The 16,531-nt window shown below is 58.0% G+C and overlaps 1 protein-coding gene across 1 annotated transcript; it reads right to left on the bottom strand.

The window, feature by feature from the left end:
- Window positions 1-6,243: 6,243 nt before the first annotated feature.
- PLK5 (polo like kinase 5 (inactive)) lies at window positions 6,244-16,277 on the bottom strand. Its single transcript, XM_063620633.1, is given in 15 exon segments — window positions 6,244-6,635; window positions 7,295-7,405; window positions 8,895-8,945; window positions 8,948-9,051; window positions 10,916-10,993; window positions 11,250-11,334; window positions 11,741-11,817; window positions 12,029-12,155; window positions 12,309-12,531; window positions 13,375-13,470; window positions 13,579-13,666; window positions 13,754-13,883; window positions 14,651-14,767; window positions 14,937-15,050; window positions 16,075-16,277. Coding segments are annotated over 15 exon segments (1,695 nt in total). The 5' UTR covers window positions 16,183-16,277; the 3' UTR covers window positions 6,244-6,449.
- Between the last annotated feature and the right edge of the window lie 254 nt (window positions 16,278-16,531).

Here is a 16,531-nt window from a genome sequence, read left to right as displayed (position 1 = left end):
AAGGCAGTGATGCACTTGCTCTGTGTTTTCTCTGCTTGCTTTTGTTCCTCCCTCACCCACACTCCATTCCTGTGGGGTCCCCTGGGGCATCTCCAAATTCTCCCCACTGATTCCTCCTCCTAGGTCTGGCCATACCAAGGCACATGACCTCCCCTGACCCATCCCCCTGCTTCCCCCCCCTGCCCCAGCCCAGCCTGCAGCTTTCTTTACTCCCAACAGGGGCCCCAGTGTCTGTTTTGGTCGTATTTTCTCACCCATCCACAAATGCTGGCTTTGCTTCATCCCCCATTCCATAAAAAGCAAAGAGTTGGCACCGTCTCAACAGATGCAGCAACACACACAGGCACAGGGCCGAGAGGGGACGCGGGGACGCTGCCATGTGTCAGTTATTCTCTCCAGGAAAGTGAGCGTAGGAAACAGATGGGAAAAAACTAGGAGACCCTGCCACTTCCCAGAAACAGAGGGGACCCAGGGACAGGTTGTGGTGGACCCTGGGACTTGAGTTTGATTTGTTAAAGTTGCAATTTTGTGACGAAGAAATGGCATCCAGACCGAGCGCAGTGGCTCACGCCTGTAATCCCAGCATTTTGGGAGGCCGAGGCGGGTGGATTGCCTCAGGTCAGGAGTTCAAGACCAGCCTGGGTAACACGGTAAAACACCATCTCTACTAAAAATACAAAAATTAGCCAAGTGTGGTGGCACACGCCTGTAGTCCTGGCTACTCAGGAGGCCGAGGCAGGAGAATTGCTTGAACCCGGGAGGAGGAGGCTGCAGTGAGCTGAGATCCGGCCACTGCACTCCGGCCTGGGCGACAGAGTGAGATTCCATCTCAAAATAAATAAATAAATAAAAATAAAAGAAATGGGCCAGGCGCGGTGGCTCATGCCTGTTATCCCAGCACTTTGGGAGGCTGAGGTGGGCAGATTGCCCGAGGTCAGGAGTTTGAGGCCAGCCTGGCCAACATGATGAAATCCCGTCTCTACTGAAAATGCAAAAATTAGCTGGGCATGGTGGCACACGCCTGTAGTCCCAGCTATTCAGGAGGCTGAGGCAGGAGAGTTGCTTGAACCCAGGAAGCAGAGGTTTCAGTGAGCTGAGATCGCACCACTGCACTCCAGCCTGGGCGACAGAGTGAGATTCTATCTCAAAAAAAAAAGAGAAAAAAAGAAAGGAGACCAGGTGCAGTGGCTCACGCCTGTAATCCCAGCACTTTGGGAGGCCAAGGCGGGAGGCTCACAGGTCAGGAGTTCGAGACCAGCCTGACCAATATGGTGAAACCTCATCTCTACTAAAAATAGAAAAATTAGCCAGGCGTGGTGGCACATGCCTGTAATCCCAGCTACTTGGGAGGCTGAGTCAGGAGAATCGCTTGAACCCGGGAGGTGGAGGGGGCAGTGAGTCGAGATGGCACCACTGCACCCCAGCCTGGGCTGCAGAGTGAGACCTTGTCTCAAAAAAAAAAAAAAAAAAAATCTGCATTTTACTTTCAGAATTGATAGAATATGGTTCCAAAGGGAAAGAGCTGTGAGGAGGTCCCCTAGGAAGCTTCAGACCTGCTGGGTGGCCTCGGACTCATCACGCCCCCGTTTGAGTGCTGGAGTGCCCTGCCTGCAGATGGGTGGTCCCAGGACACGCTGTGATTGGCAGGAGGCCGTCCCCACCTCGACCCCTCTCTCGCCCCCTGCATCACTGACCTCAGCGAGGGGCCACTCCGGGGACGTTGCTCCCTGCTGCGTGTGAGGTGCAGCGTGGGCTTGGGAATGTGCAGCGTCTCCCGGGAATGCCGTTTCTTCATTGCTTTTTTTTTTTTTTCCTGATTACAGAGGAAATCCGCTTTAGGAATTAAACGCTAGGCCTGTAAATATGTCGGTTCCTATCTCGAAGCCAGGGTCTAGGGTCTCTCCTCTTGGGCACTGTGGACGTTGGGGCCAAGCCATTCTCTGGGGTGGGGCCGTCCTGGGCATTGCAGGGTGCTGAGCTGCGTCCCTGGCCTTCACCCACTCCATGCCAGGAGCAGCCCCGTCATCATGACCACAGATGTCCCCAGACATAGCCTAGTGTCCCCTGGGGACAGAATCACCTCCCCACCATTGAGAACAAATACTATTCTTTTTTTTTTTTTTTTTTTGAGACGGAGTCTCTCTCTGTCGCCAGGCTAGAGTGCAGTGGTGTAATCTCGGCTCACTGCAACCTCTGACTCCCCGGTTCAAGTGATTCTCCTGCCTCAGCCTCCAGAGTAGCTGGGATTACAGGCATATACCACCCCGCCTGACTAATTTTTGTATTTTTAGTAGAGCCGGGTTTTCACCATGTTGGCCAGGATGGTCTTGAACTCCTGACCTCGTGATCCGCCCGCCTCGGCCTCCCAAAGTGCTGGCATTACAGGCATGAGTCACGGCACTCGGCCGAGAACAACTAGTATTCTAAAGGCTAAGGTGGCCAGGCGTGGTGGCTCATGCCTGTAATCCCAGCAGTTTGGGAGGCTGAGGCAGACGGATCAGGTCAGGAGATTGAGACCATCCTGGCTAACATGGTGAAACCCCGTCTCTACTAAGAATACAAAAAATTAGCTGGGCATGGTGGCGGGCACCTGTAGTCCCAGCTATTCGGGAGGCTGAGGAAGAAGAATGGCATGAACCCGGGAGGCGGAGCTTGCAGTGAGCTGAGATCGCGCCACTGCACTCCAGATGTCAATGATGCCCTTTTGTGCGCACCTCCATGAATGTCTCTCTTTTTTCTTCTTTTTTAGACGAAGTCTCGCTCTTGTTGCCCAGGCTGGAGTGCAGTGGCGCCTTCTGCAAACTCCCTCTCCTGGGTTCAAGCGATTCTCTTGCCTCAGCCTGCCAAGTAGCTGGGATTACAGTCACTCCCCACCACGCCCAGCTAATTTTTGTATTTTTAGTAGAGATGAGGTTTTTCCATGTTGGTCAGGCTGGTGTCGAACTCCTGACCTCAGGTGATCTGTCCACCTCAGCCTCCCAAAGTGATGGGATTACAGGTGTGAGCCACCACGCCCGGCTGAATGTCTCATATATATACACACATGCGTGTATTATATATGGAGGCTGGTAGATGGGAATATCACTTATCCCTGTTATTTATTTTTGATTTAATTTTTATTTTTTGAGACGGAGTCTCGCTCTGTCTCCCAGGCTGGAGTGCAGTGGTGTGAACTTGGCTCACTGCAAGCTCCACCTCCCGGGTTCATGCCATTCTCCTGCCTCAGCCTCCTGAGTAGGCAGGACTACAGGCACCCACCACCACGCCCAGCTCTTTTTTTTTTTTTTTTTTTTTTTTAGTAGAGACGAGGTTTTACCACGTTAGCCAGGATGGTCTCAATCTCCTGACCTTGTGGTCCGCCCGCCTCGGCTTCCCAAAGTGCTGGGATTACAGGCGTGAGCCACCACGCCAGGCCGCTAATTTTTGTATTTTTAGTAGAGACGGGGTTTCGCCATGTTGGCCAGGCTGGTCTCGAACTCCTGACCTCAGGTGATCTGTCTACCTTGACTTCCCAAAGTGGTGGCATTACAGGCGTGAGCCACTGCGCCCAGCCTATTTTTTATTTTTATTTTTTGAGAAAAAGTCTTACTCTACCACCCAGAGTAGTGGTGGAGTACTGTGGTGCAATCATAGCTCACTGTACCTTTGAACTCCTGGGCTCAAGCAGTCCTCCCACCTGGGCCTCCTGAGTAGCTGGGACCACAGGTATGTGCCACCAGGCCTGGCTTTTAAATTTTTAGTAGAGACAGAGTCTTCCTATGTTGCCCAAGCAGGTCTCAGACTCCTGTCCTCAAGTGATCCACCCGCCTCAATTTCCCAGCCTGCTGGGATTACAGGCGTGAGCCACCGCACTCAGCCTCACTTCTCCCTCTTTTATGATGAGTTTCTGGGGTTGATAATGGGAACTTGGAAGTGAAACTTCACACAGAATCACACTGCTGGTAGGGATTCCAGAGAATACATGCCCCCCTTAAACAGGCAGGGAAACTGAGGCCTGGATGTGCCTGGAAGTGGCCAGCTGGGACTGGAGCCCCGGTCTCCTGATCCCACGTCGGTCGAGGTGGAGTTTTCTCCAGCATAGGATACACCTCTGAGCACCTTAGCAGACGCCCCAAGCACAGCCCAGGAGCCTCGTACTGAGAATTGTGGCTTCAAGTGCTAATGAGGGGGCCAGGCACAGTGGCTCATGCCTGTAATCCCAGCCCTTTGGGAGGCTGAGGTGGGAGGATCTCCTGAGACCAGGAGTTCAAGACCAGCCTGACCAACATGGTGAAACCCTGTCTCTAGGCCAGGCACGGTGGCTCACGCCTGTAATCCCAGCACTTTGGGAGGCCGAGGTGGGCAGATCACGAGGTCAGGAGATCGAGACCATCCTGGCTAACACGGTGAAACCCCATCCCTACTAAAAAATACAAAAAAAAATTAGCCGGGCGTGGTGGCAGGCACTTGTAGTCTGTGAACCCAGGAGGCGGAGGTTGCAGTGAGCCGAGATTGTGCCACTGCACTCCAGCACTCCAGCCTGGGCGACAGAGCAAGACTCCGTCTCAAAAAACCAAAAAAACAAAACCCTGTCTCTATTAAAAATACAAAAATTAGCCGGGCGCGGTGGCTCACGCCTGTAATCCCAGCACTTTGGGAGGCCAAGGCGGGCGGATCACAAGGTCAGGAGATCGAGACCATCCTGGCTAACACGGTGAAACCCCGTCTCTACTAAAAATACAAAAAAAATTAGCCGGGCGAGGTGGCAGGCGCCTGTAGTCCCAGCTACGCGGGAGGCTGAGGCAGGAGAATGGCGTGAACCCCGGGGGGCGGAGCCTGCAGTGAGCCGAGATCGCGCCACTGCACTCCAGCCTGGGTGACAGAGTGAGACTCTACCTCAAAAAAAAAAAAAAAAAAAAAAAAATACAAAAATTAGCCGGACGTGGTGGCGCATGCCTGTAATCCCAGCTACTTGGGAGCTGAGGCAGGAGAATCCATTGAACCCGAGGTGGAGGTTGCAGTGAGCTGAGATCGCACCACTGCACTCCAGCCTGGGCGACAGAGCAAGACTCCGTCTCAAAAAAACAAAAGAGCTACTGAGGGGCCTGGAGTCCTTCCGCGATCAGCAAGGGTTTTTCTGTCATCAGCTCCGCAGCCCTCAGCCTGCCTTAATGCCCCCCGTGAGCCTTCCCACTTCCCCAGCCTCACTCATCCCAGGGGATGGCCAGATGTTTGAGTCTCCCACCGCTGGACACTTAGGTTGCATCCAGTTTTTTTTTTTTTTTTTTTTTTTTTTTTGAGACGGGATTTTCGCTCTGTTGCCCAGGCTGGAGTGCAATGGTGCAATCTCAGCTCACTGCAACCTCTGTCTCCTGGGTTCAAGTGATTCTCCTGCATTCAAGTGATTCTCCTGCCTCAGCCTCCTGAGTAGCTGGGACTACAGGCCCCTACCACCGCACCCAGCTAATTTTTTGTATTTTTAGTAGAGACGGAGTTTCACCATATTGGCCAGGATGGTCTCGAACTCCTGAGCTCAAGCGATCTGCCTGCCTTGGTCTCCCGAAGTGCTGGGATTACAGGTGTGAGCCACCACACCTGGCCTCGTATGATATTTTGACCTAACAACCAGTGCTCCATCAGCCCAGAGAGGTTGGGTGCATGAGTGCACCGTCCACCCGAGGGCAGCACAGGTGACGGTTGTGCTGACTATGCCCCAGTGCATGGCCAGCCATCTTCCCAGCCTCAGTGTCGGCTTCTTTCCCGTCCACCCATTAAGCAAGTATCCCGTGGTTTAGATTTGGAGTTATGGCAGAACCCCACTTCTGGTACTAATTTTGTTGTTGTTGAGACAGGGTCTTTGTTCTGTCGCCCAGGCTGGAGTGCAGTGGTGCAATCACAGCTCACTGCAGCCTCAAACTCCCATGCTCACACGACCCTCCCATCTCAGCCTCCCAAGTAGCTGGGACTACAGGCACGCACCACCATGCCCAGATAATTTTTTGTAGAGATGGGGTCTTGCCATGTTGCCCGGGCTGGTGTCAAACTCCCAGGCCCAAGCGATCCTCCTGCCTTGGCCTCCCAAAGTGCAGGGATTCCAGGCATTAGCCACTACACTGGCCCTCTGGTGCTAATGTCTGCATTCGTGAAAATGTAACCCACCTCTGCCACTGAGAGAAACAGGGAGGATGCAAGGTCACATGGGGTCAACGTTCCTTTGCCAAAGCTCCTCAAACGCTTTCCCCCAGAGAGAGGCGGATCACGGGCTACAGCATTTCAAATTGTCTTTAATGAAAAAGGAAGAGATCTCAGCAAAGTTTGGGTTGAGCGGTCATGCCACAAGGCGAGAACCCACCTCCCGTGTGCCCCCAGCTCTCCCCCAGGACAGCCCCTCTGGGGGAGCCACAGGAATGGAAATGGAGCCTGGGTCCCTGGCACTGCCATGCAGGGGTCCACTCTGACCCTCAGGGGCACTAGATACTCTGCAGCATGCGGAGGGCGTGGTGAAGGCGCTGTCGGGTGGCGGGGGCACAGCCGTGGCTCTGCAGGATGTCCAGGGAGTAGGAGGTGCCAGGGGAGCCCTGCTCCCAGAGAGTGAGCTGCAAACCCTCCCCCTCGCCACTCAGCACCAGTTGGGCCGGTAGTCCACTGAAGCTCATCTGCAAAGGGTAAGATACCAGTCAAGGGGAGAAGGGTCCCCCTGCACCTGCCTCCAGCCCTGGCGCTCCAGGAGGACAAGTGGACACTGGACCCAGAGCCCCCAGTCTGTGTACAGCTGGGGAAACAGGCTCACATGGGGGCTCCCCTGCCCACAGTCTTCCAGCAAGACCCTGACTTTTTTTTTTTTTTTTTTTTTTTTTTGAGATGGAGTCCTGCTCTGTCGCCCAGGCTGGAGTGCAGTGGTGCCATCTCGGCTCACTGCAACCTCCGCCTCCCAGGTTCAAGCGATTCTCCTGCCTCAGCCTCCTGGGTAGCTGGGATTACAGGAAGGCTCCACTACACCGAACTAATTTTTGTACTTTTAGTAGAAACAGGGTTTCACCATGTTGGTCAGGCTGGTCTCAACCTCTTGACCTTGTGATCTGCCCGCCTTGGCCTCCCAAAGCGCTGGGATTACGGGCGTGGACCACAGCGCCTGGCCCAAAAACGTCATGTGTTTTCCATGCTGTGGTTTTTCTACATAGGAGCCAATACTTTTTTTTTTTCGGGAGGCAAATGCTTCCTAGGGCTCCCCCAAAGCTTGCTTCATAACAGCCCAGGAGGGCCAGACCCCACCCTGCCGAGCCCGGGTGGCCCCTGAGTTTGAGCCCGGGCTCACCTGCACCATCCCATTGCTGAACAGCAGCAGCAAGCCTTGCTCAGAGGCCAGGAAGCGCAGGAGGCAGAGGCCGGGTCCAGCAGGTGGCACAGGTGTGGGGAGGGTCCGCTCCTGTGGACAGACTCGGCTGAGGTCATGTGACGCAGGGGGCGTCCCCACCCCTCGCCCTCCCCTGCACCCCAGCTCTCACCTCCCGCAGCCGCCGCTGCAGGCAGCCGGCAAAGAGCTGCAGCACGGCCAGCTTGGCGCCCAGCGGGCCGGGCACATCCTTCACGGTGAAGGTTTCCAGCCTCCCACGGTCGGGCTTGTAGCACACTTGGCTGGGGCGAGGACACAGGGCCTCTGTCCTGGGCAGCCCAGGCCAGTGGACACCTTTCCATCGATCTACACCCCCTGGAATGGCGGCTTTAAGGAGCAGCTCTGCCCTGACCACACCTTATCCATATGCCCAGTGTGTGCTGATAAGGCCCCAGTGTGGCTCTCTGTCCTCTCCCCACCTCTGCTGACAGCTGGTCCAGCCTTCCTGCCTTCCAACTCTGTCCACACTCCAGCCCCTCTCATCCCTCCCCAGTCACCAGCGCAGGCCAGGCCTCCGCCACTGCCCGCCTGATAAGTGCAGCCACCTCCCCGCTGGCCCCCGTGTCACTCCCGTTAGAAAGATTGTGTTAAGGCCGGGCACGGTGGCTAACACCTGTAATCTTAGCACTTTGGGAGGTCCAGGTGGGAGGATCACCTGAGGTCAGGAGTTCGAGACCAGCCTGGCTAACACGGTGAAACCCCGTCTCTACTAAAAATACAAAATTAGCCGGGCATGGTGGCGCATGCCTGTAATCCCAGCTATTCAGGGGGCTGAGGCAGGAGAATGGCGTGAATCCAGGAGGCGGAGCTTGCAGTGAGCCGAGATCGCGCCACTGCACTCCAGCCTGGGCGACAGAGCGAGACTCCGTCTCAAAAAAAAAGAAAAAACAATTTTGTAGAGCTAGGTCTTGCTATGTGGCCCAGGCTGATCTCAAACTGGTGGGCTCAAGCGATTCTTCCACCTCAGCCTCCCACGGTGCCAGGATTACCAGCGTGCACCACCATGCCCAGGTAATTTTTAATTTTTTTGTGGAGATGGGGTCTTGCTGTGAGGCCCAGACTGATCTCAAACTGCCGGGTTCAAGCAAGTCTCGCACCTCAGCCCCCAACGTTCCAGGATTACAGGCGTGCGCCACCACACCAAGCTAACTTTTAAAATTTTTGTAGGGATGGGGTCTTGCTATGTTGTCCAGGCTGATCTTGATTTCCTGGGCTCAAGGAATCCTCCTGCCTTGGCCTCCCAAATCACAGGGCTGCTGCTTGTCATTCACGTCACTTTCTCAGAGACCCCTTCCCCCCACCCACACTGCTGAGATTCACCTCCCCTCCTAATCTGCCTCTTCACTGGGTTATTTCCTACAGAAACGCACTTGCTCATTCATTGGTTTAGCGTTGTTCTCCCCGACCAGGCAGGGAGCACCTGTAGGTGTGCACAGTAGGTGCTTAATAAATACTTGAGAGATGAATGAAAAAAGGCAGGGGGACTGCCTGGTCCCCCAGGGCACAGGAGGCCACAACTTACCCTCTGGGGGGTCGCAGGGCCATGTGGGTGCCGTCCGGAAGCAGGACACCACTGCCCCCATCCGAGAGCTGGTAGCCAAAGCCGTATTTGCTGGAATAATCCACCCATTTGGGGGCCCAGAGGATGCGCTGCTGCTCTCCCAGGGGGTCCTGTGTGGCTGGGCACAAACAAAGGTATGCTGAGCCAGGGGTCAGGGGTCAGGCATATAGTAGGCGCTCAATAAATGCGACGGACTGAAACCATGGGTGAGACCCTTCCCACGGCGGGGACCGGACAGAGGCTTGGAGGCTTCGGTTGTGGATTCTGGGAGACCAGACATCAACAGAAGCCACGGAACCGTAACTAATTTCTGGCTTACAGAGGGAGGCTGTGGGATACTGGCACACCCCTGGGAGTGAGCAATTCTCAAATGCTTGCAATGCTCTGAAAATACTACACATTTCTGTGTGTGTGTTTCTTTGTTTTGTTTTGTTTTGTTTGAGATGGAGTCTTGCTCTGTCGCCAGGCTGGAGTGCAGTGGCGCAATCTCGGCTCACTGCAACCTCCGCCTCCCAGTTTCAAGCGATTGTCCTGCCTCAGCCTCCTGAGTAGCTGGGATCACAGGCACGTGCCACCATGCCCAGCTAATTTTTGTATTATTAGTAGAGATGGGATTTCATCATGTTGGCCAGGATGGTCTCAATCTCCTGACCTTGTGATCCACCCACTTCGGCCTCCCAAAGTGCTGGGATGACAGGCGTGAGCCACCGCGCCCGGCCCCGTTTCTGGGTTTTTGCTTGTTTGTCTGTTGGCTTTTCAGACAGGGTCTCGCTCTGTTGCCCAGGCTGAAGTGCAGTGGCACAATCTCAGCTCACCACAGCCTCCACTACCAAGCTCAAGTGATCCTCCTTCCTCAGCCTCCTGAGCATCTGGGACAACATGCGTGCACCACCATGCCCAGCTCATTTTTTTGTAGAGATGAGGTCTCGAGGCTGGGCGTGGTGGCTCACACCTGTAATCCCAGCACTTTGGGAGGCCGAGGTGGCCAGATCACCTGGGGTCGGGAGTTCGAGACCAGCCTGGCCAACATGGTGAAACCCTGTTTCTACTAAAAAAGTATAAAAATTAGCAGGTGTGGTGGCACATGCCTGTAATCTCAGCTACTCGGGAGGCTGAGGCAGGAGAATCACTGCACCCAGGGGCTGAAGGTTGCGATGAGCCACGATGGCACCATTGCGCTCCAACCTGGGCAACAGAGTGAGGCTCCATCTCTTAAAAAAAAAAAAAAAAAAAAAAAGAAGGCTGGGCGCGGTGGCTCACGCTTGTAATCCCAGCACTTTGGGAGGCCGAGGCGGGCGGATCACGAGGTCAGGAGATCGAGACCACGGTGAAACCCCGTCTCTGCTAAAAATACTAAAAAATTAGCCGGGCGTGGTGGCGGGCGCCTGTAGTCCCAGCTACTCGGAGAGGCTGAGGGAGGAGAATGGCGTGAACCCAGAAGGTGGAGCTTGCAGTGAGCCGAGATTGCGCCACTGCACTCCAACCTGGGCGACAGAGCGAGACTCCGTCTCAAAAAAAAAAAAAAGGAAAAGGCTTCTGGGCTGGAGAACTGGCGTGCAGTTTGGGGCTCCTCTCCAAGAGGGGCAGGACATGTGGGTCAGTGGAGGCTCAAGGAGAGGAGGGGAGAGGAAGAGGGTTTGGGTTCTGGGACACTGGCGATAAGAGGGGTCCCCCTTTGGAGTGTGGCCTGTGGGCACAGGGCTCTGTGGCCAATGTCCCAGGTCACATTTCCTCACTCACTGGGTCTCTAACAAGACCGGGTCATGAATTTAAGAGACCCTGAAGCATAAGGCTGCCCCAGAGCCCTCTGTGCCAGGCTCTGCACACAGGAGAGCTAACCCCTGATGTCACCATGTCCTGGGCCTCCCTCACCCCTACTCCTCACCCCCAGAAATACCCAGGAGGGCCCAGGATGGGAATGAAGGCAATTTTACTTGGCTACTAAGAGTAAAGGTGATCCTGGGGGCTGGGCTGGCTCCTACCCAGGGGGCCTGCGTCCAGGCACAGCTGCAGGTGTCTGAGGGCCGCCTCCACCTCCAGCTGCTGGCTCCCCTCGGGCCCTGGGAGGACAGGTGTATGTGCCACAGACAGGCCTGGGTTCCCACCACCAGGCTCCTCCAAGCAGCCCGGCTCCCTGCAGCTGCATCCAGGAATATCTCACCCTCAACCCAGAGGCGGCATTCCCATTTGACAGGCGGGAAAGGTGAGGCTGGGACAGCGGCTGTGACCCTGGTAAGCCACGGCCTTGGCCCCCCCGTCACTTGTAACTCCTCCCTCCCCACCTGCAGCCCCGGGCTGGGACGGGGATCTGCTCACCGGCAAGGTTGCTCTTCAGGGTCCCTCGTGCGACCAGGTGGATGGGGCCTTCCAGGCAGGGAAACTCTTTCGAAGACAGGGAGCTCTGAGGTGGGAGCAGCCCCAGGGAGAGGCGTGAGGTGGGTGGCGGGCTCTGGCCCCTGCCTGTGCCCCCCCCGCACTCTGCACACAGACGCACTGCTTTCCCCTTGGGAGGCAGCCTCGGAGTGTCTCGGAGGCATACAGTAGGTGCTCAATAAATGTGATGGACTGAAGCCATGGATGGGACCCTTCCCATGGCCTGGAGCCTGGCCCTTGGGGAACCCTAGGTGGGTACATTTGGTCACAAATGGATCCCAGCTTTGATGTGTCAGGACGGGACTAGGGAGAGGGGGCCAGGCTTGGAGACCCCAGAAAGGGTTCAGAGAAGCTGGCATGGGGGAGGGGATTTAGCAGGGAACAGGCATGCCCTCCACCTGTGTCTCCCCGTACCCCCCACCCCGATGTCTCACCTCGCCGTCCCACTCCATGGAATCAGGGTCTGGCCCACCTTCTCCTGGACCTGAGGCCTCTTTAGGTGTGAAGGGGCCTGAGGGAGGCACAAGACCTTGGAGGGGGCACGCCTGGGCCCCGAGCCGGGGGTAGGGGGGCACCGGCCACCCACACCCACCCCTGATGTGGAGACAGAGCAGAGCAGGTGGCAGGTGTGGGCAGGTGGGAGGTGGGGGCAGGCGGTGGCAGGTGGGGGTAGGTAGCAGGTGTGGGAGGTATGGGCAGGTGTGGGCAGGGGTGGTACTTACAGGGTGGCCGGCACTGGGTGAGCAGCCGCTGGCCCACCTTCCGGAAGATCCTGCCCAGAGGAGGGGGTATGGCGAAGATGGGGGGACTGTGGCAGGAGTGGGCCGGCAGCCGGTCTGGAGTGAAACCCTTTGGATGGGGATTTGGGGTTATCCCCGCCTTAGGTCGCCCAGCCCCTGAGCACATGGGTTACCTGCGGCAGGGCGGGGCCTCCCTCGGCTGAGCAGGGCAGGCTCTGGCTCATTGCCTGCTGGGGACCCCATGCCGGGGACCGCCGCCTACCTCTGTGAAGAAGTCGTCCTGCAGCAGGTGGTCCAGGCTGGGCCGCTCAGCCGGGTTGGGTGCTAGGAGGTGTGCGATGAGGCGGCGCGCATTGGCAGACAGATGAGTGGGTTCAGGGTAGTGGCCCTCACGGATGTTTTGGTACATCTCCGACAGGGGTGAGGCCATGAAGGGCGGGGTGCCAGTCAGCACCGTGTACCTGGGCCAGGTGGGGGGCAAGAACCTGGGGGTCCAGGCATCGCTCAGAGCTACCCCTGCACACTTGGCCAGACCTGCCTACACAGCTTGGCTGTGCAACCCATATCGCCTTCCTCATCTCCCAACATCCGCCTGCACCTGGCACCCTGTGCGTTCCCATGCACCCTGCTTGGTGGACACCAGCATCTGTCCATCCCCTGCCTGCACCTGGCTCACCCTGAACTCACCTGCATATACCTGCATACACCTTTTCAATGCTTCTATTTTTTTTTTAAAGACAGGGTCTCGTTCTGTCACCCAGGCTGGAGTGCCGTTGTGCGATCACAGCTCACTGCAGTCTCCACCTCCTGAACTCAAGCAATCCTCCCAACTCAGCCTCCTGAATAGCTGGGACTACAGGCGCACACCACCACTCCTGGCTAATTTTTGTAGAGACAGGGTTTCACCAACTTGGCCAGGCTGGTCTTGAACTCCTGGGCTCAAGCGATCCTCCTGCCTCAGCCTCCCAAAGCTCTAGGATTACAGGTGTGAGTCACTGCACCTGGCCTCCACCTTCCAACGCTATCCTATGCCCGCTCACACCTACCCTGCACCCGCACACGCTGCATCCCTGTACACATACGCCCTGACCTGCCTGTGCCACTGCCACCCGCCCACAGCTGTCCACGTCTCTGTGCACACCCTCCCCCGTCCTCCCTCACACACGCATCCCCACACACGTCCTGTCCATACCACACACTTGGTGGCGACAGGTGCCTGTTCCATGCGCCCCACCCTGCACAACGGTCCCCACCTGTTCCGTGTAGGCTCCCCCCCGCCACACCTGCCCCCCGGAGGCCCTGCCCACCTTCTCCAGGACCCCACTCACATGATGCAGCCCAGAGCCCAGATGTCCGACTGGCAGGAGTGACCATTTCTGGAGACAACCTCAGGGGCCAGGAAGTTAGGGGTCCCACAGAGTACTCTAGGAAGGGCGTCATGGGGGGCTCAGAAAAGATGGGATCCCGGTGCCAGACTTCAGGGCCAGCCGTGCCCACCCAGACAGACTGCTCAGAGCCCCCCCGGCTCTCACCCGTGGCAGCGGCCCCCTGGCCCCACCTTGGCCGCCAGCCCCAGGTCGCCAATCTTCACCTCCATGTTCTTGTTAAGGAAGAAGTTACCTGCAGTGGGAGGGGCATTGCGCATGGGGGCGGATCCGTGCCCACCTCCCGACGCCCCCGCCCACAGTTCCCCTTCCTGGCACTCACTGAGCTTCAGGTCGCGGTGCACGATGTGCCGCTGGTGCAGGTAGCGCAGGCCGCTGACCAGGCCCCTCAGGTAGTAGCGCACCTCTGGCTCTGTCAGGGTCTGCCGTGCCCTCAGCACGTGGGCCAAAGACTGTAGGTGACCAGCGGCCCCGGATTAGAAGGCAAAGGTAAGCTCAACCTCGCTGAGGTGGTATGGCTGATTATGGGATGAGCACAGGTGAGCGCAGGTGACCAACCCCAATAGGCGCATGCGGGTTCAGATGGGCCCAAGTGGCCACTGAGGGGGGCACGAACCTTTCCCCACGGGCACAGCCGCCCGGCCCCGGTCCCGCACCTGGCACCACCTTGAGGGTGAACACGGCGCTGGTGGACACGCTGGTCAGCTTGAGAAGGGCCAGGTGATTAGGAAAGAACACAGAGGGGGCATATTCTGGCACAGGTGGACCCAGGTGAGCTCAGGTCTACTTAATGGGCACAGTGAGTTCAAAGGGGTGTTTGAAGGCATGATGACAAAGTTCAGCTAGGCCACGGTGGGCACAGCGGGGTGCAGGAGGGGCACAGGAGCATGCTGGTGGGTACAGGTGGGCATGGGTGAGTCCAAGGGGGCCAAGAAGAGGCAAATACATTCTGATGGGCCCAGGCGGTCACAGGTGAGTCCGAGATGGGCCTGATGAGCACAGCATGAGCTGGACCCAGGTGGATCAAGAGCCTAGGTGTGCCCAGGTGAGTAAAGGATGGACGCAAATGGCCCCACGTAGGCATAGGAAGCGCTGGCGAATGGACGGCAGAGGGCACACAGGATGGTACGGGGGCAGCGGCGAGGGGCAGATGGACACGGGGTGGACACAGACGGGCACGGCTGACATGAATCCTGCCCTCTCCCCGCCCCCCGGACACCTGATGGCTGCAGTATTCCAGCACCATGTACACATGGTCGCGGTCAGCAAAGTGTCCGTGGAAGGCCACGATGTTGCGGTGTCGCAGGCGGCTATGCAGGGCAATCTCACGCTCCACCTGCAGGCACGGCCCCGACATGTACCCGCCTGCAGGGGGGCACAGGCTGCAGGATGCTCGCCTGCCTCGTGTACGATCTCATGCCCACCCAGGGCTGGGATGAAAGGGCAGGGCCTTCCTCGGGACATGCTGTGGGCTGCGGGCCCTGGGGACCGATGGGGACACGCACCTTTCCCCGTGGACGAAGCCACCCGGCCCCAGCGCCGCCACACGGCACCACCTTGAGGGCAAACACAGCGCTGGTGGACATGTCTGTCAGCTTGTAGCAGCGGCTGAAGGCGCCCTGTGGGTGTGCAAGCTGGCAGCGTGTACAGAGGCACGGGGCAGCCAGGGACGCAGGTGCGTCCAGGTCTCTTCACACACACACCGGGGAAAAAAGAACACACAGCTCCCACCCTCCCGCCTGGACACACAAGACATGACGCACACAAGAAGGCACAGAGACACAGACACACAGACACATCCATGCCTGGTGCATACAGGCCACGAACCAGAAGACAGCACCGGATGCACAACACCATGCCTGAATACGACACACGAACACACAACGCCCAGACATAGAGTCACCGTGCATGGACACACAACACCCAGATACACAACGCAGCAACACACAAACACATGAATATACAATGGACACACAGTCACCATGTGTGGACACACAACGCAATACCCAGACACAGCGCAGGGACACACAAACACATGAACACACAACACCCGGACACACAGTACAACACATGGACAAAGACACAGACACACAAACACAACACATGAACACACAACTCCTAGACACACCACATATGAACACACAAACACACAAGCACACCACATGAACACAACACCCAGACCCACAACACGATGACTGGACACACAAAGGCATGACGTACAAACACAACAGGTGAACATGCAACACAACACACACACACACACACACACACACACACACACACACACACGAACACCGCACAGCACCCAGACACTTGGAAGCAGCAGGCACAGGCGCGGCACACTGAGACCCTCGCCAGGCTCGCACACACAGCCAGAGGCAACACAGCGTCGCATCCTGAGGCCGAGCCGCACGCCCACACCCCGGACACGCAACCCACGGACACGCCGCGCAGCGCGCCCAACACGGTTCCCGCCATGCGAAACCCCGCACGGGAGGCCCCGCGGCTCCGGACGCGCGCCCTCGCCAGACCCCGCGCTCGCAGGGACGCGCCGCGCAGACCGCGCCGGATCGCCCGCGCGCCCCGGGACCCCAGCCCGGCCCGGCCTGGCCCCCTCGCGGACTCGGGGCGCGGGGCTCCCACCTTGCCGATCAGCTTCCCGCGCCTGTACACGCGGCCCGAGCCCGGGTCTCGCAGGAAGGCGGCGACCAGGGGGCGACTCCTGCGCCGCCGCCGCGGCCGGGGCTCCATCGCGCGGGCTCTGGAGCAGCCGGGCGGGGACCACCGCGCTGGGGCCGCTCTGGGGCCGCTCTGGGGGCGCAGGAGCCACCGGGGCGCATCTTATTGGCCGCGGGGGCGCGGAGGGGCGGAGCCCGGGCGCTGGGCCAGCCGGGGGAGGGGCGGGAGGTGCCCGGCCGGGGAGTGGGGGGCGCGTGAGCGGCGGGGACGCCGCGGCTGGGGAAGTTCCACGGACCAGAGCGCGCCCAACCGGGCGCCAGGGGCCACGCTCAACCCGCAAGCTCCTCCGACCCTGCACCCCCAGGCTGGCTGGGAACCGCTGATACGCCCGCTTTACCGAGCGGGAAACAGGCTCTCTCGC

This window comes from Symphalangus syndactylus, chromosome 17 (assembly GCF_028878055.3).
Source record: "Symphalangus syndactylus isolate Jambi chromosome 17, NHGRI_mSymSyn1-v2.1_pri, whole genome shotgun sequence".
Classification (NCBI taxonomy): domain Eukaryota; kingdom Metazoa; phylum Chordata; class Mammalia; order Primates; family Hylobatidae; genus Symphalangus; species Symphalangus syndactylus.
Note: the sequence above shows the minus strand (reverse complement) of the source record. Positions and strands in the feature narration are given on the sequence as shown.